General features: G+C 38.9%; 1 protein-coding gene across 2 annotated transcripts in view; it reads left to right on the forward strand.

The window, feature by feature from the left end:
* MAOA (monoamine oxidase A) overlaps positions 1-25,976 on the forward strand; it is a 132,013-nt gene that overhangs the window by 54,908 nt on the left and 51,129 nt on the right. For both annotated transcript variants that reach the window (XM_045383825.3, XM_045383824.3), the window contains 2 exons: positions 13,681-13,775; positions 22,444-22,581. Coding sequence is in view for 1 of the 2 variants with exons in the window: in XM_045383824.3 (XP_045239759.1) it covers positions 13,681-13,775; positions 22,444-22,581 (233 nt within the window). In the remaining variant the exon portion in view is untranslated. The remainder of the gene's footprint in view (positions 1-13,680; positions 13,776-22,443; positions 22,582-25,976) is intronic.

The raw sequence follows: 25,976 nt of genomic DNA on the forward strand, positions 1-25,976 counted from the left end.
ATAGATCTGCAGTAAACCTTACTATTGCTTTACTTTGAAGGTTGATGCTCTAAAGCATAGTGACTACTGCTTGACAGAAATTTATATACGATATCACAGGGAATGTTATTGCTTTCTGAACATTTAAATTTAAAAATATGGGGCACCCTATTAGGTAAAATGACTTTCATATGACAAATCTATTTCCTTTTTGGAAAGTCCATTCCTAGTGCATTTAGGATATGTAGAGATTGTTGGGATAGTTTAGATCAGTGATTCTTGACCTTTTGGACCAAATGTCTCTTGGAAAATCTGATGAAAGCTATTGGACCTTTTCACCAAAAAAAAAGCATATTTTTACACATAGATGTTTTTCTCCCCTGCACCAGGCCAGTGTTCTGGAAACCTCTTCTGTGTCACTGTCCTAGTAGTGTAATTATTTTTAGCTGATACTGAGGCTTCATGAAAGTGGTGAAAAATATTTCAGATGATTCATTACATCATTAGACAGTTACTAGTAATGAAATTTTAAATAGACCATGATGAAGAGTCAAAACATTCAGGCTGGAAACGAAGGCACCTACATTTGCTATATTAGGTCCATGATAACTAGAGAAGTGAACTTGACATGTTTTGAAAAGAAAGAATTTGGGAGAAAACATTGGTGAAGGAAATGGAAGGCTGTGGTGGTTAAGATGATTTCTTTTAGTAGTTTTCAAAGATTGTTTATTTAAAGTATCATTAGCCCATCGTCTATTCAGTGACTTGTGTGAGGAATAGACTCTATGTAACCTCTGTGTCACAGGGGTTACAGCAATGAGCCTGAAATGCTCTTCATACCTGAAATTGGTTCAGAGGTCCAATGTCAGCACAGAGAAGAGAGGAGTTAATACCACCTGGAGAAAGTGACAAGGAAAGGACTCGACAGAAGTGTCATAGATTTTGGATAAATTCTGAAATGTAATGAAGATGACCTTTAAGGTGACCATTTCCAGATTAAATGAGTTAGCTTGGAGCTGTGGCCTAAGTTAAAGACCATTTTCTTGCTTGTATATGTCTGTTCATTCATTCAGTAAATATTTGTCAATTGTGCATCACTATATGCCTTGGGTAAAATTTGTGGGGTTTGCTCTCTGCTTTTCTGCTTTGGCATAGTGCCTCAAAAATGAAATGCCTCTTCGAAAATCTGATGAAATCTGATTGCCTCAAACATGAGGCAATATGAGTTGACATTTGACTATACTTTTTATTGTCCTTGGAGTGTTCTGTCCAAGAGTCCAAATGTGCAGTTATGTAAGAATTCTGTTGGCCAGAGACCACTTCACTGAATAATAATTAACTTAATATATCATGCAGTGTACTCTGTATAATTCCTAGGTGATGATGAATATCAAAGTTGAAGAAAGATGTCACTTTCAGGAATAAAGAGAAAGAACTAGGCAGGCATCAGAGTGTACACCATAGCTACACTAAAACCTTGCCCCAACACGCTCAGCTTGTGCTCTAGGCATTGTTCACCTAGGACCTTGCCTTTGGGAGTTTATTATGCTATTTGAATAATCAATCTTATAAGAGATTAAACAAGCTTTCCTAAAGTGTGTTTTCAGATATACATTTTTTTAAAAAGCAGAGGGTGGATAAATGCTGAGTTAAATGGGTCTTTTTGCTGCAGGACTTCTCAGGACCATATGCCAGTGTGCACCAGGCATTTCCCAGAAGGAGAAACAGTATATGGTGTTCCAACTTCCATGAACATTGATTCTTCTCCCCAGAGCATCTTTCTTGAGGACTCATGTTCCATAAAACATTTAGGGAACTACAGCCCATCCTAGCGTGCAGAGTCCAAGGACAGCAATATGGAGTGTCCCTGGTGTATTTTAAGTTTCAATGAAAGAATGGGGCAAATAACAAATTAAGGGGTAATTGCATTCCCTAACTTGGGTGAGATCCTTTTATCTAAAGTGAAGATGAATGCTGAACAATAATCAAATAAATTAGGACTGTCTAGACAACCAGTCTGTTGAATTCAGGGCAAATTGAAGTTAATTGTTAGCTTTCATCTGTTTATTACTTGAGACAGCCCTATCTTTTTTAGTCTATCAAAGGGATTATAAGATTTGGCCTTTCCAAAAGCAGAGAATTATGTATCTGAAAGGAAGTACAAAATGCAGATGGGCGTAGGTATAGATTAGATAGATAGATAGATAGATAGATAGATAGATAGATAGGAATGGTTTTATGTATCAAGGGCAAGTTTGCGTGTACATTGAAGTTCTCTGTTGTCTTCTGCGAAAAAGCACAATGCTGGTTCAAAGATCAGAAAATGTGCTAGCAGTATTTAGAATCTGCTGACTTACTTAGGCATAAAGGTTAAAATGACATGGCACCCTATCCTTGTCAATGTTTCTTAATTGCTTGAAATAAATATAATCTAGGTAGCATTAGAAACTTCCCTGTTGCCCTCATCCACATAAGCATGATTTTGTTTTCTTAGTATATGGTTCTTCTATTCATTCCAACAAGCATTTGGGCACCGCAACATGCAGGCTCCATCCTAGGGATGCAAAGATTTATAACACATTTCTGTTTTTTCATAACACACGTTTAGCTCATTTATGCATCTCAAGATTAATGCATCTAAAACAAGACACTTGATATTTCCCCATAACTCTTCTTCCCCTGGCTGTTTCCAACCTAATAAATGGTACCACCATTTAACCAGTTGCTCAGGTTAAAAAGCTTGGATCCATTCTTGGTTCCTCTCTTTTTGTCATACACCACATCCATTCCAGCAGCAAATTCTATTGGCTGTAGCCTCAAAATATGTTCCGTATCTCACGGCTTCCCACAACAACTGCAACCACAGTTATCCCCACCCAAGCCATTGTGGTCTTTTGCCTTTGTCCAAGCCACCATGATCTCTTGGCCAGAGATATCTGCCTCTTTACTAGTCTCTGTACTTCCTTCCTCTTTTGCCCCACTACAGTCTGCTTTCCTCACAGAAACCAGGATGATCTTTTAATAAGTTAAAATAAGATGAATCACTCCCCTACTTATAAGCCTCCAGTAGCCCCTATCATACTTAGACCAAAGCCTAGAGTCTTGCTATGGTCTACAAGACACTCTGTCACTTAGTCTCTTCTTACTTTTCCAGTCTCATCTTCTCCTCACTAATTTCCCTTTGGCTGTGCCAGCCTTATTGTTCTTTGAGCACATCAGCCTTTTTCCTATCTTCCCCAGATACTTGCATGGCTCACTTCCTTACTTCATTAAGATCTCTGCCTTAATGTCACCTCTCAGATGCATTCACTGATGACCCTGTGTAAAAGTGCACTCCCCACCTCCGTGGCTCACTCTCCCCTTACTCTGATTTGTTTATCTTCATAGCACTTAATATTTCCTTAATAGTTCATAATCACTTAATATTAATATTTATTCCTTTATTTGTTTTTTTCCCCATAAAAATGTAAGCTTCATGAGGACTTAGTTATATTCACCTGTATCACAGCACCTAGGATGATGCCCGGGACTCAGTAAGAGTGCAATATTATTTTATGGGTGAATAGATGAAGGAATGAATTTAACTAGGTTTATGATACTTGTGAAGGGGTAAGTATATGTACTTGCAGAAATATTCCATTGTTATCTATGCCTTAGATGCTTCTCATGAAGACAGCCCACATTTCATATATCTGTAGGCTGTATTTGAAACATTTTAAGGGGAAAAATAATTTGAGGTTGAAAAAAATTCTTAATGTTTGTGTGTGCTAGTTTTCTCTTTGCAAACACAGTGATGCTCTACAGGAAACATATATGTGCAGTACATTCAAGTGAGTGTATATTGAAAGATGACTCTTCATTCCACTTCAACCCCAAGCACTATACCCCAAAAGTAACTGCTATGATAGTTTATTGTGTATCCTTTCAGATATTTACTGTGCAAGTATGAAGTATATACATTTTTTGTTGTTCTACAATGGGCCTATACTATATACAGGGAATCTCAACTTTGCTTATTTCACCTTATTTATTTCAAAGAACTTTCATTCATTTTAATAGCTGTATAGTATTTCAAAGAATGCCTCTACCACATCCTTGTATGTAGCTCTTGAAGCACATGGGTAAGTTTATGTAAGAGAGCTTACTAGGGTTGTAATTGCTGGATCAAAGGGAGGTCCATTCATAGGTTTTGATAGCTAATGACAACAAGGTTGAATCACTTTACCACCAACAGTGTAAGACAGAGTCTGTTTTTCTGCATCCATGTCAATACTATGTTTTAACTATTTTCATCCTTCAACCCAAGAAGCCAAAATGGTACTTTATTTTTATGTTTCTCCAGTTATGAGTGAGATTGAACACCTTTTCACTGAAAGGCATTTACATTTCTTCTGTAAAACTTTATGTTCACATTTTTTTTTCTTTTTACTTATTTTAAAAGCATGTCTGGTCATTTTTCTTATTGATTTGTGAGAACTTTTTATATTTTGAAGAAATGAATTCTTTGTTGAATGTTGCAAATATTTTCTTTTTATGGCGTCTGGGTTTTGTGTCTTGCACAGAAAGCATTCTTTATTCCAAGAATATTATTTTAGAAAAATCTGCCCTACTTTATTCTAGCTTTTTCAGGTTTTTATGTTATGCATTTAAATCTTTCTTCTGAGTTTATTCTGAGTAAAGAGTTAGAGAGAGATTCTGCTTTACTTTTTTAATTTCCCCAAATCAGATGTCTCAACACAATATATTGACTAAACCAGGATTTACCTACTGATTTGTATAATTTAGGCTATTTCTAGACCATATGCTCTTATTTCTCTGTCTCTCTAATCTTGTACCAGGACAACTCTTTTTACTGTAGCTTTGCCATACATTTTAATGAAAAGTTGAGCTAGTTATAATGCTTTTTCAGGAATTTCCTGGCAAGCTGGCCATGCTATTTTTCCATGTGATTTTTCACCTGGACAGGTCTAGAAATAAATATGTAAAGAAAAAGTTACTAATATTTTAATTGAGATTTCATTACACTTGTAAATTTATTTGGAGGAATTAAAGTCTTTATAATACTGTTTCCTTTTATCCAAAAATAAAAACTGTTTTTTTCTGTTCAAATCTTCTATTGTGTCTTTTGGTGATTTTGAAGGTATTTTTCAGGTAGATTTTTCAGAGCTCTTGTTGAGTTCATGTCGCTCTAAGCAGTGAGCTTATTTTTTCCCATCATATTCCAATTCATTGTATACAGGGTAGATATTTATCTTTTAATATTAATTTTGGCTGGGCACAGTTGCTCACAGCTGTAATCCCAGCACTTTGGGAGACTGAGGTGGGCGGATCATGAGATCAGGAGTTCGAGACTAACCTGGGCAACATGGTGAAACCCCGTCTCTACTAAAAATACAAATAAATAAATAAATAAATTAGCCAGACATAGTGGTGTGCACCTGTAATCCCAGCTACTTGGGAAGCTAAGGCAGGAGAATTGCTTAAACCCAGGAGGCAGAGGTTGCAGTGAGCTGACACCGCATCACTGCACTCCAGCCTGGGCGAGAGAGCAAGACTCCATCTTTAAAAAAAAAAAAAAAAAATTTTTTTTTTAAACTAGACACCTTTTTCCTTGAATTTTCTTTTTGTTTTTCTTTCGTTCATTTATTCATTCCTTCTTATCAATTTTCCAGGCTAAGTTTCCACTATCCATTCACTGATAATTTTCTCTCTTCTCTTTTATACCTCACTTCACCTTTATCTAATGGCATTGATTAGTACTTGCCCAATAATGTTAAATAAAATTGGTAATGGTGGCATTTCTACCTTGTTTCTGATTTTAATGGTACTGTTGTTTCACCATTAAGCATAGTGTTCAAGCCAATCACGCCAAAAGCTCTGGAAGCTGTCCTAAATCGCTCCAGGCAAGCTGGCTTAAGGACCTCCATAGCACCTTTTCTTTACCTTTATTGTAATCTGGAACACAATGAACTTGATAATGTGTTTATCTTACTGAACAATGTTGATGTGTTTATCTTACTGAACAATGTTGACAAATTCTGTGTACATCCTCAAAGAAGTAACTTTCCACAGATCGCCCTTTGGGAAGTGCTGATTTAGAGAAATACATGATCAACAATACCAACCATAGCATAAAGGAGTTTAAGGATTGAGACAAAACCATGAGGCTTAGAAAAAAGGAGGTCATCAGTGACCTTAAGGATAATGGTGATGATGATAGCTCATACCAGTGGTACATTTACCAGGCATCAGTCACTTGGCTGCGTAATTATACATGTTACTTTGTTTAATCTTCACATTACCCACCAAGGCAGAACAATTATTATCTCTCTTTTATAGCTGTGGCAACATGTTGAAGAAAGTTTCTTAAGATTGTCACACAGTAAATAACAAAATGTGATTGCAAATTTCACTCGCTCTATAGCAGGAGCTCGTCCACCTAATACTAGGAGAATCAATCCAGAGCCTGCCCCAGGAGTGTTTTGTTTGGCCAATTCATTATGGGATTTTTGTTTTGTTTTGTTTTGAAACTGAATGCCTTCAGTAGGCATACATACCGTTGAATTTGTGAGTGTTTTTGAATTGCAATCTGAAGTTTTATAAACTCTATTCATTCATTAATAAATTATTTCAACAAATATTTCCTGAGTGTCCACTGCATGCCAGGTACTATGCTAGGCTCTGGAGATACAGCAATAAGCAAAAATGAGCAAAGACCCGATTTTCATGTGGACTTAATTAAATAATATACAAAAAATTGTGTGTGTGTGTGTGTGTGTGTGCGCGTGTGTGTGTGTGTATGTATGTGTGTGGTAGGAAATGGAGACAGCTGATCATGTGTTGTAGAAAAAAATTCAGAAATCACATAGGAACTGAAAAGGGTGGCATGAGTCAAATTGAGGAATTTCTTACTTTTCTGTGATAGAATAATGTGAATATTCTTGAAGAAATAAGGTAAAGCAAGTGACCCAGGGAGAGGTGGAGAAGGCAGGGCTAAATGTGGAAGCTAGGTTCCAAAGTGACAGTATGCCTGAGATTTATGCCCTGGGAAGCAAAGGGATTATTTCCTCAAAGGCTTCATTGCATACATGAACTCCCAAGGCATGCTATGTGGGTAAAATCGTCTCCTATACCAGTTCTCTGGGGACAGCAGCCATTTTGGGTTGTTGGAAGCATTGCAGAATTGGTGGTAATACAGTTTCTATGGGCAGTTGCTTTAAGAACTTGGAGCTTGGTTTGAGGTTGCCATGGTAACACCACTGCTGGCTGCATACAACATCTCACCCAGGCTCTCTTGATCTAATAACCAGGACCCACATTGCCTTGAACTCTCTCAAACAAGGTGTGCTTTTAGCAGACTAACTTTTTTTTTTAAACCTCTCTGATAAATCCGTTAACCTATTTTATTTTGGTTTCTGTAACTTGCAAATGACTGAGGAGAGAGAAATTAGGAGAGGAATTGTATTGTTTTAAACTCATCGTCCCTATTTAGAATACTTAATGCAAACTAATTAAAGATCTGCTTGTGCTATGATCTGCTATCTTCCTGTTTTCAAGTTTTTGCATTGTGAAATCTATCATATCTCCTTGTTCACACAATAAGGCCTTAACAAACTCTTTGTGAATATAGTTTCTCTGACCTCTCTACTCTCGCAGAAAACCACAGGATAGGCCGGGTGCGGTGGCTCACGCCTGTAACCCCGGCACTTTGGGAGGCCGAGGCGGGCCCATCACAAGGTCAGGAGATGGAGACCATCCTGGCTAACACGGTGAAACCCTGTCTCTACTAAAAATACAAAAAATTAGCCAGGCGTGGTGGTGGGCACCTGTAGTCCCAGCTCCTCAGGAGGCTGAGGCAGGAGAATGACGTGAACCTGGGAGGCGGAGCTTGCAGTGAGCCGAGATGGCGCCACTGCACTCCAGCCTGGGCGACCAGAGAGAGACTCCATCTCGAAAAAAGAAAAAAAGAAAACCACAGGATACTCAGGAGTCTTGGGCTCTTTTCTTCCTTATGAGCTCTGTTTGCCATGGTTTGGGAGAGGAAGAGCTCTGAGTATAGGGGATGGTAGATTTTGTTAGTGTTCACTTAGACCTCTTCTCTCAAAAACATGGGTGAGAGAATCACACATTTTTGACACTAGGATACTTGAGAGTTTGGTCCAATGGTCTTTTACCAAGGTGGCCCCACATCTCCTACATCCCAATGAATATCATAAACACTTGCTGATTTAATGGACAATAATGTTAGTAGCCTGAAATTACACTAGTAGTTTGAAACCCATGATGAGGGTGCATATACACCATGGAAATCTAAATGCTGTGAAAATCTAAATGCTGTGAAACAGTCCCCGCTTCCCACTACTGGACTGGTTGTTAATCATTTACTGGCATACTTGTATCAAACCCTTCCCTTACGCGGGTGGGGAGTGGTGAGAAACAGGCTTCTTATCACTAGTTTCTATGTGGCCATTAAATGATGGAAAATGAAAGAAAGGGAGAGCTGTAATGCATAATGCTCTTCATTTTTGCTTAGTAATTTATATTACTTTGGAACAAGATGAAATAAAAGATTTAAGATGAGCTTTTTATCTTTTCATAATAAAATGTGAAAAAATATTTGATTACAAAAGCTATCTTTATAGTAGCCACATTTTATTTGGTGACTTGCCTTCAGACTTAAGAATCTTTTCTAACAATTTTATCCCATTTACAAAAAAATGCTCAATAAATATTTTGAAAGATTAGGTCAAAAGCCCTTAAACTAATCTGTAGGGTTGACAATTAAGATATCATTTTTTTTTTTCTGTAACTGATCATTGAATTTTGTAGTGCTGAGGGGAGGGTAGAATGCATAGTGAGTGACACACAAGTGCAAAAAAGAGTTGATTGTAATCTAAGACTTAGATTTTAAAGTAGGAATAATTTTCAGGTTTTGCCATTCAAATCAGCAGATAGCTACAGTTATTACATTACAAAAGATTTCTGAGCTCCAAGTATTTGCGTGTACTTTGACTTACTAAGCATTCAAAAATACTTTCCTAACAGCATCATACTTTTATTTTCATATTGTATATATTTTAACCTTTAAGTTATCATGGAAATTTCTTAACAAGGTCTTCTTCCCGGTAAACACGCAAACTGAAACATTAGCACTCTTTTATTCAGCATCTTAGAAGAAATATGCTTAATATAGTAGATTTTCCTAAATAACTGAAACCTTCACCCTTCAAATTCTAAGACCTTTTAGAAACCATTTCTCTGAAATCCTTTTTAAATATTTTAAACATATTTCTCATTTCTTAAACTAAGAGTTTAAACTCTCCTTGCTGTCATAGGGCTAATCGTTCTTCTGCCATTTAGAAACTACTTTCACCAGCTTTTAAATTTTATTTAGTTTTATCCTTAAATGCCAAACTGCAAAATGACCTTTGTCACTGGTGTGGTCATTGTATTCGCCCAGACAGCCCTGCTCCCCCCTCCCCTTTTAGTTTCCTGAGTAGTGTTTATTTATTGTGGGCACTGAAACCCATGCATAAAACTTGTTTGGAGTTACATACTAGATTCGATTTTATTAAGACTCTAAGTGAGGGTGTGAGAAGTAAAATCCTTCGCTTTTCAGAAGACTTTGTTGTGGTCATATCAGGCACTTGGAATATGGAGATAATGAAATCTACTCCAAGGGATGGTTGTGAGAGGCAACAAGGAAAGGCATATGAAATGGATCTGTTTGGATGCCACCAAGCGGTCCATTTATGCGCACAACTGCTGCAGGCCCCACCACTGTTGTTCAACGTTCCCCACCGCTCCATCCCCTTAGGCAGTGTGGGGAGAGCCAGTTTCTCCTCCTTAGAAGAGGAGCTGCCAGAGCAATTCTAGTAGACCCTTGGGTATATTTACCTAACTGGTTTGTAGTTAGGTTGATTAAAGGGAATGGGAAGAAATAAAAATTTTGCATCTGAGTTTCTCTGTTTTTAAATATGGAGTATTACTTTGAGCCTAAAAATGTTCATCACTTTCGACTTAGTCATCTCCCTTCTGGAACTTAACCCTAAAGAAATAATCAGACATAAGGAGAAAGATTTTTTTTTTTTTTTTTTTTTTTTTTTTTGAGACAGAGTCTCGCTCTGTCGCCCAGGCTGGAGTGCAGTGGCCGCATCTCAGCTCACTGCAAGCTCCGCCTCCCGGGTCTACGCCATTCTCCTGCCTCAGCCTCCCGAGTAGCTGGGACTACAGGCGCCCACCACCTCACCCGGCTAGTTTTTTGTATTTTTTTAGTAGAGACGGGGTTTCACCGTATTAGCCAGGCTGGTCTCGATCTCCTGACCTTGTGATCTGCCCATCTTGGCCTCCCAAAGTGCTGGGATTACAGGCTTGAGCCACCGCGCCCGGCCTAAGGAGAAAGATTTATGCATAAACATATTTTTCATCTCACCTTCATCCTGTTTTTACATTAGTCAGCACAAGAAGCCTTTGACTGTGTTCCAGAAAACATATTGCGCCAAGATTGGCAGACATTGGTTTGAGTTTATTTAACTGTCAGGGGATGGCTTTCTTTGTGAGCTGATTCCAAAAATTCATTACATACTTAAATCTTTGATGGGCATCAGCAATGTAAGAATCGTGTACTTGAAGGGCTCAAAATTGCACACAAACATTAGTAGATAGCAGTGCTGGATATTATGGTTTAGACTTAATATCTTTTAAGATATTTTAGATCTTGTAGACCCAAACTCATCCTTGATTTGGCCATGTGTATTCTATGCCATTCTGTATATGAGTAAAATACTGGGTTCTGTGAGAGCAGGCATCAAGATAGAACTAGCTGTCTAAGAGATTTATTGTGGGAAAAGCCCGTGAAGGATAAAGGGGAAGGAGAGCGTGAGTAGGGAATAAAAAACAAATAGGGTAGTCCTGTATAATTTCCTACAATATGGATTTTGTTCATTTCATCCCAGTAGTATTAACATATTCCTCTGTTCCCTAAGTATCAGATACAGAGGGCTGATCACATTAGAATTTAATTTGTTCCTTCCTTTACTCCCCTCTCCTCCCCTCCCCTCCCTCCCCTCCCTCCCCTCCTGTTCCCTCTCCTTCCCTTCATTCTTGCAAAACTACTTCATAGGTAATGGTGTGTGCTTCCATCAAGAGGCAGATAACATTTGTCTCATCTGTTTTTCTGTGTGTGTTAGCAACTTGATGATCATTATGCTAGATCCATTAACTCATTAGGGGTTGCAAAATGCTGACATTTGAATTATTTCTGTCTTCACTTACTAACTAGCATACTTTTATACAGAGAAACTTCCCCTCATTAGCTATTTGGTTGTTTTGAGGTTCAGCGCAAATAGGAAAGGTAGGATGAATGCTAGATTTTTTCTTTTGCTTATCATTTTTCAAAATGATAAGTTCGTTCCTTAGCATTTTCCAAAGGTGGAAAATGAGAGTTTTTGTGTTTGTTTAGTATTATTATGAACTCATGGATTTAAGCCATTGTAGTTGTTATCTTTATTTGACACTCAAATTATTTCATCTTTGGCCAGTAGGAGTTTATATAGGTAGGCTCCTGAGTGTTTTTGACATAATCCTAGTAGTCTCTGACAGCCTCCTTGCTTTCTGGTATGATTTAATGTTCAGGCTCATCTTGTACATTTCCTGCCTCAGATCTCACTAGGTCACAAGCCATAGTTCATTGTAGTGAGAATTGATTTTTTAGAAACAACACTCTAGGTGTTGGGAGTGTTCATTGCTACTGGGTAGGTTACTTTTTCTAGACCTTTTCATTGTACAAAACTAAGGAATTTTTTTTTAAAGATAGAGTATATCCAGAGATCATACTTATAATTTCAATTTATATCTAGGACTACAGGGTTACTGCTTCATCTCATCATTTTTACATCTGAGTTTCTTTATCTCCATGCTAAAAAACCTGCTTCTCAACAACACAAGCCTGATTACTCACTTGTTTTATCACATACTACAAATGTGACAGCCTTGGGATCACAATGCTAATACTAGGACTAGCTAAATTATTATTGAAAAAAATGTGAAGTTCTTTTTATCTTTAGGATATATACCATTAGAAATGAACTATCAAATCACTGGGTTTTAAAATCAGTTAGAATAGTTCCTCTCCTCAACCACTTGTATACGTATTTAGGTATTATTTGTATCACTTTACTAATCTTGTCTCTGGTGCCATTCTTATTTCCCTTACCCTAATATAACTAGCATTTTCTCCCTGTATTATGTTTGTCTCTGTAACAATGAGAAGTTTATGAGAAGTATAATGAGAAGTATAAAGTTAACTAGGAACTAAGAATTTGAAGTACAAAAATGAATGTAGATTTAAAAATAAGTGTATGCACAATATATTTCTTTACTCTGTGAGCTGAGAGGTCTTAGAAGCAATGATACCCCAGTAGCAATGAGCACACCTAGAACCCAGATCTTGGTTTCTAATACTGGTCTTCAGTAAAAGGGACCAAAGCTCATTGAAGAAATACCTGATTCTAAGGCCATGGCAGAGAAAGATAAGATGAGTCTGGAGCATTGTGTAGTACTAGAAAGGAAGGAAATGCTCAAACACACACACACAATGATAGGGGCATGTCAAAGGGGCATAGGAGCCAAGTAAAAGAACTCCCAATAACCATAGCTGGAAGAATTTGAGCAACGAAATAAATGACATAGTGTTGGATTATAATCCAAAGTATAAAACGAATATCTGCGAGTCCATATTGATATGATAATAAGTAAATGATTGAAGAAGTCAGTAAGTGAGGAGAAGAGACACATCTCCAGTGCAGAATTCCAAATAATTTATATAGATACTCCACTCTCAAAAAGCTGGAACATACTTTCCACTCCTTAAGTGTGGCCTTTCTTTCGGAGTGTAGTATGTTAAGATAGGAAAAAGAATAACTATAGTGGAGAAACTTGACAAACACTACCTCAGCCAGGTGATCAGATCAAGGTCAACATCAGTGAGAAACCATGCTTGTAGCATGTACCCTTGATATAATGTTAATCTGCAACACTTTCTTAATTTTTCTGGTATTACTATGCTGGATTTAAAAAATATTTTATGTTTCCTGAAGGCTTTTAATTACAGGTGAAAACCTGTTCTCAGCTTTGTTTGAGCTAGTGAAAAAAGTATGAAGCATGGTTTCTACCTTATAGTAACTTAGAAACTAGTGAAGGAAACAAGATCTAGCAAGCATGTAATCAAAATGTAAATCATAGGACATGATTATACAGGATTTTTAAGTTGAGAAAAGCAAAGCATAGTTATACTGAGACCTGGTGTAGCTAGAGAAAGTTTTGAAGAAAATAGTCTCTCCTGTTAATACTATCAGGATTTCTGGATGAGGGAAATGATAGGGATTGATTTAGAGGCTCAGAAATTCTCTAAATATATGATTATCACCAGAAAACAAGATACATATATTTTAAAACCATTACATTTTGTTTCTGTTGACCAACTGAAATGCAAGATGACTAAATTAGTTATTTTTGAATCCCTTATGATAGATAATAAAATTGGTGGCTCATTTAATCATAGTGTGGCCAGAATGTATTAGAAAGACAGCAAAATCACTGGATTGTATATGATACCCTGCATTTATTTGATGTATAGACCTGGTTAAATCTTGGATTTTAAGCATTTGAATGTTACGTTGCTCTCTTTTGTTTTTCCTTTAGGACTATCTGCTGCCAAACTCTTGACTGAATATGGCGTTAGTGTTTTGGTTTTAGAAGCTCGGGACAGGGTTGGAGGAAGAACATATACCGTGAGGGTAAGTGATTCTAATACTTACATGTAATATAATATCTCACTCAAACTACAAGTGGTACCACTGAAAATCACAGGGCTAGAGGAGATCTCAAGAGTTCATGCAGTTAAGCCATTTGTCCTCCATAGTCCTAAAGTACTCCCATCAAATAAGTGTGCATTCTCTTTAACAAGTACACACTAAAGACTGACAGCTTCTGACTTTCAGTGGAGTGAATTCAACAAACATGAGCAAGTAACTTCAATACAGTGTCATAATTTCCATACTACAGACGTAAATGAAGTGTGTAGTATCTCAGATGGAGTAACAGTTTGGCTGTACTGGAAGTGACTATACACCCACAATACACACAGACACACACAGAGAGACACACCCAAACACACACATGCTTAGATTCCTTATTTATCCAATGACACACAACTTAATAGAAATGTGGTGGCAAAAAAACAAAAAAAACAAAAACAAACAAAAAGAGAAATGTGGTGGCCGTAGTAAGCAGGAACAAATGTAGCATATTTTTGCATAACTTTTCCCTTGGCCCTTGTTCCCTAAGAAGTATGCTGCTGCCAGAGGTATTCCTGAGGTTGCGTCTGGCTAGGTATAAGAAAGAAGCCCAGTTATTGCTACATCACTGCTTTTTTTATACTTGGGCTTACATCACCATTCTGGAAAAAATGCATGCTATTATTTACTACTATTAAGGGAATGGTTGCAGGTGGTTGACTCTGGGCGAAAGTACGTAGGGAGATAATGAAGACTGGGAAGGAAATAGGGGCAAAGATGGAAGTTTTTGCACATAAAAGTGGGGGAGAAAGGGAGAAGAGCCAGAGAGAAGTAGTAGAGGCAGAAGAGGAGGACCAGACTAGAGCAGCAATAGGTAGGTCAGCGGACGAAAGAGGAAGGGGTGCTCACCTGTCAACTGACACAGTATAAAGGCAAAACAAAACAAAAGAAAAAACCCTCGCATTTGATAGTTAGAAGTTCATTAATTAATGAGCCCCTTTGCTAGAGTACACAAATAGAGTGTTAAAGACTGGAGATTGAGAGTAAAGACAAAACCAGACTGTTGAAGTGACTGGAAAGAGAGGAAGCATCTATCTAACTAGAAGATGCTTCAGTTAGACTAATAACAGAATGGCATAAGCAATGCAAATATTTGATTACTTCACAGAAGTCTGGTGGTACATAGTCCAGGCTCTCGCTTTTTGCTCCTCTTTCTGCTCTCATATTCGTTTTTTTTTTGGTTTTTTTTGTTGTTGTTGTTGTTTTGAGACTGTTTTTCGCTCTTGTTGCCCAGGCTGGAGTGCTGTGGTGCAATCTCGGCTCACTGCAAACTCTGCCTCCCAGGTTCTAGCGATTCTCCTGTCTCAGCCTCCAGAGTAGCTGGGATTACAGGCACCCCCCACCACGCCAGCCAATTTTGTATTTTTAGTAGACACAGGGTTTCACCATGTTGGCCAGGCTGGTTGCAAACTCCTGATCTCAGGCGATCCATTGGCCTTGAAGCCTCCCGAAGTGCTGGGATAACAGGCATGAGTCACCGCACCCAGCCCTGCTCTGATATTCTTTGCATGTAGGCTTATTGTATTGTGGTAACAAGATGGATGCTGAGATTCTAAGCATCAGGTTCTCACTCAAGCCTGAAAGGAGAGTGAAAGGGGGGCACCAGCCTTGTCTGCAACAAAGCTTTTCCTTCGCCAAAAGACCCCAGCAGACATTTGCTTTAGTCTCATTGGCTAGAGTTGGGTCACATGGCTACCCTCAGCTGTCAGGGATCCTGGAAAAGTAAGTATTTCACAATAGTAGGCTGCATAATAGAAGCAGGCATGCGAGAGGAAATATCAATGGATATTGGAATAGCCTACAGACAACATTTGAATTAGGATTTCATAGCAGCGATTTCAGCCACCTTGTGCCATGCTACCCTTCTGTCATTTGCTTCCTACCTTTTTGGATACAGGGATGTATCTAAGCCTATTTCTGCTTTGCTCAGCTCTAAGGGTGCTGTACAGCCTTGCTATGCAAAGTATCATCTGTGGGTCAGTAGCCCCAGAATCAACTGGGATTTTGATAGAAATGTGGAATCTCAGGCTGTCTCAGAACTGCTGAATCTGGATCTGCATTTTGACAGCATCTCCAGGGGACACTATAGAAGTGCTACTCTGTGGCATTTGTTTGCTTGCTTGCCTTAAATTAATGCCAATCCAGATTAAATTTTCTGAGTGCTCCCTTAGATGTAGTCCACTGGGAAGCTATTGGTCTGGGAGTGAGGAGATTGGGATTCTAGCCTCTGTACTGACTTGATATGATGTCTTGGATAAGTCCTATTAGCACTTTACATCTCAGTTTTCTCATCTGACTAATAAGATACAATCTAAATGTCCCTGGAGAAACTCCCTTCCATCTTCAAATTCTAATTGAAGGCAGCGTGTTATAGTGCAAACGAAGAGTTGCGTCTTCTGCCTGTATGCCTTTATTAGATATGATTCTTCTGTCATTTTCTGAAAAATATTCCTTCATTTTGGAGATAGTTATTAGGTTGTCCCTTAGCCCTATTTTTCTTATCTCTAAAACCTTTTGGTTATTAAACAGGAGCATCAGTCATGTTATGGATTTTCAGTTAAGAACAAGTTTCTTTGTATAAGGGAAATGAGAATTCCAACATACTTGTCCCCATCTGTGTTATAGGCCCCAATTACTTTGCCATGCTGTGTCATTTATATATGTCAGCATCACTCAGGAACCATTCTTGTCTATTCAGCATGATATTACACCCCCCTTAGGAATGTGAGAAAGGAATCTCTGAAATGCTTGGTAATTAGGACTTAGCATTTATACTCCAAATGATGAGAAGGAGAAAAAGAGGGCTTTAAGAAACAGGCATGGAGGCTGGGCATGGTGGTTCACGCCTGTAATCCCAGCACTCTGGGAGGCCGAGGCAGGTGGATCACTTGAGCTTGGGAGTTTGAGATCAGCCTGGCCAACATGGTGAAACCCCATCTCTACTAAAAATACAAAAAGTAGCCAGGTGCAGTGGTGTACACCTGTAGTCACAGCTACTTGGGAGGCTGAGGTAGGAGAATCACTTGAGCCCAAAAGGCAGAGGTTACAGTGAACCGAGATTGCACCATTGTACTCCAGTCTGGGTGACAGGAGTGGAAACCCTGACTCAAAAAGTTAAAAAATTTAAAAAAGGAAACAGGCATGAAAATTGTATTTAATAAGAAACTGAAGCAAATATTTTAAAAAATTGTTTCTAATAACATAATCAATTAGGATAATTTTGGGAGGAGATGCCATTAAAGCTACTGTGGATCTCTGAGTACCAGAATGTCAAATTTGGTATTACCTGGCAAGCTGTTCAGATGGGTCTTCATTAGTTCAAAACTTCCCTGTTTTTCCTAATGTGATTCATCCATGATGCATTAGGTCAAGTTAATAAAGTTGAAATGCCTGCAGGGCTGCCACAGGGTTGGTGTATTTGTTTGCCAATATTGTTGCATGTTTGTGACCTCTGCAAAGGCTGAGTAGTGAGATCTAAATCAAGACCCCAAAGACTGAGGTGCAACATAGTAGAATACATTGTTACTGCTTCTAGTGTCTTCATGCTGAACTTCAGGTACCTCATTTAGAATGTTTTTACTTTGTAAAGAAACATTCTGCAAAATGCCTCACTCTTTTTACTGCTTCATTTAGGATTATTTGCTTTAACTATAGTGTCAGCCTTCTAAAGACATCATGTTTGGAAACTCCCAGGAGTCCTCTTGCTGTCTTTGTTAAAGCCCAGAAATTTATTGGAGTACTGATTCCAGTTTTGTTCTTTCTATCTCAAAATGGATGTTGGAGATTAGAAAAGGTTTAAAGGCCAGCACTGATGGTTACTAAAAGAGAGAATAAACATTATATGAGGACACCTTAAAGAAGTCACAGAAACACTTCATTTCTGGTATTACAGCAGAATGAAAACCCCAACTCCTCATTGAAATAAGTAACATGCTGAATACAATATGCTGTGCTCATCTGACATGGAAGTTAGAAATTTGTAGATCTCCTGGATGTTGCATACACACCTCAAACATAACACATCCAACACTAGACTTCTGATCTTCCTCAAGGCCACTATTCCAGCCACCTTCTCCATGTTAGAGTATGGCAACTTTGAAAAAACTCGGAGTCATGCTCAACACTACCAGACCCTCATTTGTTTTGTCAGGAAATTCTGTTGGCCTTGCCTTCAAAACATATCCAGAATTCAATGCTTCCCACCACTTCCACTGCTATCCCCTGGTGGGAGCCACCATTATCCCTAGGCCAGATTACTGCAATAGGCTCCTGATTTCCCTGCTTTTACTCCTGCCCCCTACATTCTGTTCTTTCATAGTGCATCAGTGAGAGTGAGCCTTTCAAATGTAAGTCAGATTTTAGCATTTCCCTGCTCAAGACCTTCCAAAGGCCCCCCTCCTTCTCACTGACAGTCAAAACCTATGTCCTTACAATGTCCTGGGAGGCTTTAAGTGACCTGCTCTGCCAATAACCTCTGTAACCTCATCTTCAACTTTTTTCCTTGCTCACATTGTTCTGGCCACTTTGGCCTCCTTGCTATTTCTTGAACATACCAGCAGACTTCTCTGTTTTATTCTATTGTTGATGTTGCTTCATTTTCTTTAAAGGTTTTGCCAGTATCTTTGTTCACTGTCCGTTCTTGAATCTCAGACCTTTTATTTGTAACCATTTTCATTCTACTTGAAACACACCCTTTCCTCCAATCTGGGTTCTAAACTCTGTACATTTGTCAGCTTGACAAAACATAGTTCTAACAGGTAACAAATTCTATTTAGAATTTCTCTTCCTCTTTTTTTTTCTCTCAGAACAGCAAAGATATTATTCCCCTATCTTCTGGCTTGTATTTTTATTGTTGAAGTCTAATTTATCGTTAAGTCTAATTGTTGATTTTTTTTTCAGAGTATGTACGATTTGCCTCTTTCGTTTTCTGAAAAAGAATTGCTTCTGAGAGCTCTTTTCTTTGGTATACTGCAGTTTCTCTGTGTCTGGATGAGAATTTATTTTTATTTATCATTCTTTGGACCTGTTGGGTTTCTTATCTTCCAACAATGCTGGTAAATCCTCAGCCACTATTTTTTTATACTACTTAATATTTTGACACCATCTTCCATGTCTTAACTACCTCCTCAACATATTTTCCAATTCTTTATCTTCGAACTGCATTCTATATAATTTATTCAGATCTAGCAGTTTACTCACTCTTTAACTATGTCGAATATACTGTTTAATCCATTCACAGAGTTTTTAAAATTTTAATTAGTACATTTTTATCACTAGTAGTTATTTTTAAATCTACCTGATAATATTTTCAGTTTCTTTTCCCCTGCTCCTAGTTTTAATGGCTTATTTTATTTAAAATATATTACATAGTACTTTTAGATTCTGTGTATAATTCAACTATTACAAAGTCTTTCTGGATTATTTTTTCTGCTTATTTTCTTTTGGTGCCTTGTTTGCACGTATGTTTTGTAACTCTTGGCTGTGGGTTGCTAATTTTCCATGGAACTTTATCTGTGTGTAAATTATTTGAGACCTAGGGGAAAAGGATTTGAGTCTACTTCAACCACCCGCATTGACACTTTAAATTTTCCGCCCAAGGTTTTTCATATCATATGGGTAGCGTAAATTCAGATGGAAAACATAAATAAAGATAAGCTTATTTTTTTTTCCTTTTCTGCGTGACAATACTGAGACCTGCAAAATAATGGAAAATATAAAGTTGTGGATGCAGCTAAAGCAATACTTAGAAGATATATAGTCTAAATTCTTCCATTAGAAAAGAAAAAGGCTGTATATAAATAAGCTAATCATGCAAAGAGTTAGAAAAGTAAGAGCAAAATAAATCCAAAGAAGGGGTAAAAAGGGCACATATCAATGATATAGAAAATAGACAGGCCGGGCGCGGTGGCTCAAGCCTGTAATCCCAGCACTTTGGGAGGCCGAGACGGGTGGATCACGAGGTCAGGAGATCAAGACTATCCTGGCTAACACGGTGGAACCCTGTCTCTACTAAAAAATACAAAAAACTAGCCGGGCGAGGTGGTGGGCGCCTGTAGTCCCAGCTACTCGGGAGGCTGAGGCTGGAGAATAGCATGAACCCAGGAGGCGGAGCTTGCAGTGAGCTGAGACCAGGCCACTGCACTCCAGCCTGGGCGACAGAGCGAGATTCCGTCTCAAAAAAAAAAAAAAAAAAAAAAAAAAGAAAATAGACACCCAACAAAGAGGATCCATAAAATAAAAGTTGATTATTTGAAGAGACCTATTAAAGATACACAAGAAGTGTCTGATAAGATTTTTCCAGAAAAAGAAACACCCCAAATAAATAAGAGATGAGAGCCAGATGTGGGGCTCGCGCCTGTAATCCCAGCACTTTGGGAGGCTGAGGCAGGTGCTGAGCTCAGGAGCTCGAGATCAGCCTGAGCAACCCTAAGTCTACAGAAAATACAAAAATTAGCTGAGTGTGGTGGCACATGCCTGTGGTCCCAGCTACTCAGGAGGCTGAGGTGGGAGAATTCGTAGACCCCAAGAAAGTCGAGGCTGCAGTGAGCCATGATCATGCCATTGTACTCCAGCTTGGGTGATAGAGTAAGACCCTGTCTCAAAAAATAATAATAAAAAAAGATGAAAATGAAGATATAATTACTGATACAATGAAGAATAATTAAATGAAAAGAAGATGCCATGAACATTAAACCAACAGTTTTGAAACATATATGAAATGTACATATTATGAGAAAAATATAATTCATCAAAGTTAACATTGATTTAGTCTGGAAATAGAAGAGTAGTGCTTTAACCTAAAAATAAATTAAATGTGTAGTTTAAGATTTTCCCTAAAAAGAAAATCACCAAGCCTAGATAGTTCTACAGGTATGTTCTACATAATGTTCAAAGAATGGATCACTTTATTTACATCCAAACCTTTCTACAGAATAGAAAAAAGTATGATCACTAACTAAGGAGATTAGCAGTACTCTAATGCAAAAAACAGACAAGGCAGTAGAAGAAAGGAGAATCATAGGCCAGTCTCAATATTGCTTACATAGATATAAAATTCTAAACAAAATGTTAGCGTAGATATAAACATAGATATAAAAATTCTCAACAAAATGTTAGCAAAGCATATCCTCCAATAGAAAGATAATATCGGGTTGGGTAGCTCCAGGAAGGAAATGTTGAATAATACTAGACAATTTTCTGGAAATAACAGATTAGGTAAATTATAACAAAATACAAAGAGACTAGACAAGTTGCACTGTATAGACACACACACACATGCACACACACATCTTTAAAGCATCAAAGAGCCAGCAAGCTAACAAGATAGGGAAGAATCACTGGGCCAACATCTGGAAAAGATTAACCTACTTTTCCCCGGGTGGCAGGGGGAGTTGCTAACCACTGAAGAAGCTCCCGAAGGCTGAGCAGTGCTTTGGATCTAGTGCAAAGCTAGGGTGACAGGTCAAGTCCAGAACCCCATGAAGTGTGTACTAATTTGTAGGGGAGCATTGGTCAACTCCTTGTGCTGTGGAGTTGGGCTGCATCTAAGGACCAAGGGTGAATGGCAAGAAAGCTAGTTCAAATGTGCATTTTGGCCCAGCCTCAAATCCTCTCAGGTACTGCAAATGGAATAAAGTTATCTAGTACTGTGAGGGTCCCAGGCTGTGGGCAGAAGCAAACATAAATCCTCTCTGAGAAAGATACCATCTTCCTAGGATTGAAATGATTTCTGCATGTTTTCAAGTGCAATGGGTGGCATTCAATAAAAAATAATCAGGCAAACAAGGAAAAAAGGCATGACAACATGCTTGAGAACTGGTATACACAACAAAATAGACACAGACCCTTTAGTTATTAAAAAAAAAAAAAAGCCATGGAGGGGTTGCAGCTCACCAATATTCAATTTATTGATTAAATCATTGGGACTTGCCAATTAATAAAAACAGCTGAAAAGCATGGAGAACTGTATTTATGAGGGAACCCAGAGCCTCCCATTCCTACTCTCTGGGAGTGAGGGTAGCTTGTGAGGGCCACTGAGGGTGACAGGGAGGAAGGCCAAGTAAACAATTTTAATTTATGATAGAGGGTTTGCATGTTTGTAAATAATTTAGTGATATGTGAATCTTTTTATACCTTCTTGTATTCTTTTCCTATGATGCATTCTTTCCTGGAAGTGTTTTAAAATAGCATCTAGAACCATCAATGTGGACTGATTTAAGATTTCACCTGGTGGAAATTAGGGAATTAGGCTTTGGGTAGCTCCTCCAGTAATAACACCAGAGAGAAGCTCACATGATAATTTAAATGTTTTGTAAAGGATCTAAACTGGCAGAATATACTACAGTGTTCTTTATCTTTTATGCATTGTATTGCCTAGTTGACCTTACCAATAACTTTGCCAAATGATGGTGCTTAGTGATGAGTGTTAGACAGGATTGTGCCCCAGTTCTTGAGTGGACGAGGAAAGACTGCCATTTTCAGTTGCTCTTTATAGGGGAGACATAAGGCACAATTAACTTTTAAAAAAATAAATGGGGTTTTTTTTTTACAAGACACATTTTTCCAAGTTTTAACTAAAGTCCTCTGACCAATTTTTCTCTTTTTGCAGAATGAGCATGTTAATTACGTAGATGTTGGTGGAGCTTACGTGGGACCAACCCAAAACAGAATCTTACGCTTGTCTAAGGAGCTGGGCATAGAGACTTACAAAGTGAATGTCTGTGAGCGTCTCGTTCAATATGTCAAGGTAAGGCTGACTTCACCCAAGTGACTGATAGGGAAACATTTTATTTGAGAAAACATTTGGTTTGTTTTTAGTTATTTTTCTTTCAAAGCAATTGTAAAAGTAGGCTCTCGACTTTGAAGTAGTATTTGCCTTTCTTTTCTTGTTTTCTTTTTTCTTTTTCTTTTGAAAAAAATCGCTAAAGTCTCCTGGAATCACTGCAGGATATTATGACTCAGCTTGGCCTTCCTCCCTGTCACCCTCAGTGGCCCTCACAAGCTACCCTCACTCCCAGAGAGTAGGAATGGGAGGCTCTGGGTTCCCTCCTAATGCATTTGAAGGGCACTGGGGTGGGGGCGGCGGGGGCCTGCAACAGACATGTGCACGCACACGTGCACACACACGCACGCACACGCATGCACACTCCCCTCCCCCAGCTGCAGGCAATCCCTGAGCGACCTAGGAAGCAACTCTAGAGCCCCAAGGAACACAAGAGTTTGAGGCCACTTCTTTAGCCTTTGAACTGGTTATTCATCCTCATTCTTACCTGGCATTATTTGGAATGCTTTATTTCCTCTGTACCTGGCCTTCACTCTTGGGAAGTCTAGCTTGTTTGTGCAGTTTCCTACTGTTTAAACAAGAGATTGTTTAAACTCTAGCCACTGATATCCACAGCTGTTGCCAGTGTTTTTCTTTCTCACTGAAGCCAAACATGGAGTGGCTGGAGTCTGGAAACATGCCTTGAGAAATCAAATTTCCCATCTGACATTGCAGCCTACTTCCTAGAGCTAGTGTCACTGAGGAAGGGGTTATTTACTCATTCTAATGTCAGGATTCCCACACCAATAACCACATCACTTCTCAACAAATACATCCCTTCCCCTACTCTACCTTGGGCAATAACTGTGGGTCTGAAGGCTACAGAGTTTTGGGTGTGTCCTGGGAGTTGAGGATACTTGTGACATATGTACACTGATACCCAATCAGAAGAGACCAGAAACCTTTGTAAACTCTGATAGCCACGTGGTTTCAGATGCTTGGGATAGTCTGGTGGTGACAGACGTGAAAAAGCAAATCAGTAGTCTTTTTATTCTTTTCTTTTCTTTTGACCTTTAAGCTCTGTTGGACTTGAAAATCAGTAGTCTTTAGAAAAACTGTGGGTTAAGAGGTCAAGGGAGGAATGAAGAAAGTATAATGAATTTCACAAAGTATTTAGGAACTCTGGTTACAACAGGCCGTGATCAAAAAGGAAAAACCCCTTTGCTTCCTCATTTTCTCTTTTCTGCACTGCACAGTGTTTCCATGGACTAGTAAGTAATAACAACAGTAAGAATCATAGCTGCTAACATTTATTAAGCACTTTTACCTGTATTCTCACATTTAATATCAGGAGAGAGACCAAACCCTTTGCACTCAACTACTAATTAAACAGTCACGTAAATTCACTCTCCACTCCAACTGGGAAGCAAATGAGTGTGATGATTATCTTGGAATCTGAGCAGATTCATGCTGATAAGATTCAGAGGCTGAGAGGTTTTTAGTTTACCTGGAGGCTAACAATAAACAACAACTAAAAGCTTTTTATGCATGAACTCATTAAATCCTTACATCCACCCTGCTAGGCAGGCATTATCATCCCCATTTTAAGTATGAGAAACCAGAAGTTCAAAGAGGTTAAAGTGACTTGACAAGGCTATAAAACTCCTAACAGTCTACCTAACCCCTGAGTGCGTGCTCTTCATTATCCCAATATATGGCCTAGGAAATGAAACTGAGGACTCTGAATGGAGATGTGCTGGATCTCCAATGTTTGTTTGGCCACACACACATCTATAGTAAGGTGTCTCACTGTCAATATCACCGAAGCCTGGTTCATATGACAAGGAGATGCAGTCATTGAAAGACCACTTTTTTTTCCTACTTTCTTACTCTTCTTCCGGTTTCATGTTCCTTTTATGTACATTTTAAAAACTGGGAAAAACTGGAAATTTACAAGTATGTCCTCAAGCTAGGTACCTGCTAGTCTCCCAGCCATGCCCAGTCTAAAACTTGATATTGGGCTGGGTATGGTGGCTCACATCTGTAATCCCAGCCCTTTGGGAGGCCAAGGTGGGAGGATCGTCTGAGACCAGGAGTTCTAGACCAGCCTGGGCAACATAGTGAGACCTCTTCTCTATGAAAAATTAAGAATTAGCTGGGCATGGTGGTGCATGTCCTATAGTCCCAGCTACTTGGGAGGCTGAGGCAAGAGGATGGCTTGAGCCCAGGAGGTCGAGGTTACAGTGAGCCATGATCATGCCACTGCACTTCAGCCTGGGCAAACAGCGCAAGACCCTATCTCAAAAATAAAAATAAAAAGCACGATGCTAAGGTGATAGTTTGAAAGTGGCACCCACAGCCAGCTTTTGTAAGTAATTTAGCTCCTCGTTGTTCTTGATGGAGGCAAGGTGGGGTTAAAATGATAAAGTTCTGTTTGAGAATTTTGACTTTGCCTGAAAGTGATCAACAGATCTTGACATGCTGTCCAATCTTCCCAACAGGACCTTACAAATTACTTATCTTAAGTGTCAGACTTTCTGATGTATCTGAAATTTTCTGGGCTTTACTGGGAACCCTGCTTTCTAGAAATCCAGATGTAATTGTTCTGTACTTTGAGAAGGTCCTGCTGCAAGCTTTAATAGAGGGTGAACTAATGGAAAGACTTAAGGAGTTGATGTATGCCACATTAGGTGCCTAAGTAAGGAAAGAGAAATATTAAGAGTAGCATCCAGGGTCCCTTTTTTGATATTGTTGCTGCTGCTGGGCCCGCTGTAAGGTTGGATCCACACTACCCTGATAGTCCTGTTCCTAAGGAAAAAACAACCTCAGCTTTCTGGAGGGGAGAATTGCTCAACTTCTACCATATTTTTCTTTCACAAAAATACAAATATGGCTGCGCTGTTGCTTAACCTACTGGACAAAGGCATCTTGCCATGGCATTGGACTTGGTAGCCCGAGGCTGTTTTTAAGAATGTAAGGCAGAAAATAAAATAAAAACAAAAAAAGAGGCTGGGCACAGTGGCTCACGCCTGTAATCCCAGCACTTTGGGGGGCCAAGGCAGGTGGATCACGAGGTCAGGAAATTGAGACCATCCTGGCTAACACGGTGAAACCCTGTCTCCACTAAAAATACAAAAAATTAGCTGGGCGTGGTGGCGGGCGCCTGTAGTCCCAGCTATCAGCTACTTGGGAGGCTGAGGCAGGAGAATGGTGTGAACCCGGGTGGCAGAGGTTGCAGTGAGCCGAGATCGCGCCACTGCACTCCAGCCTGGGTGACAGAGGGAGACTCCGTCTCAAGAAAAAACAAACAAACAAGAATGCAAGGCATTGTCAACCTCTGGATCTTTGCCATTGCATGGCCATGCACATCAACACAATGG

This window comes from Macaca fascicularis, chromosome X, assembly GCF_037993035.2.
Source record: "Macaca fascicularis isolate 582-1 chromosome X, T2T-MFA8v1.1".
NCBI classification, from domain to species: Eukaryota; Metazoa; Chordata; class Mammalia; order Primates; family Cercopithecidae; genus Macaca; species Macaca fascicularis.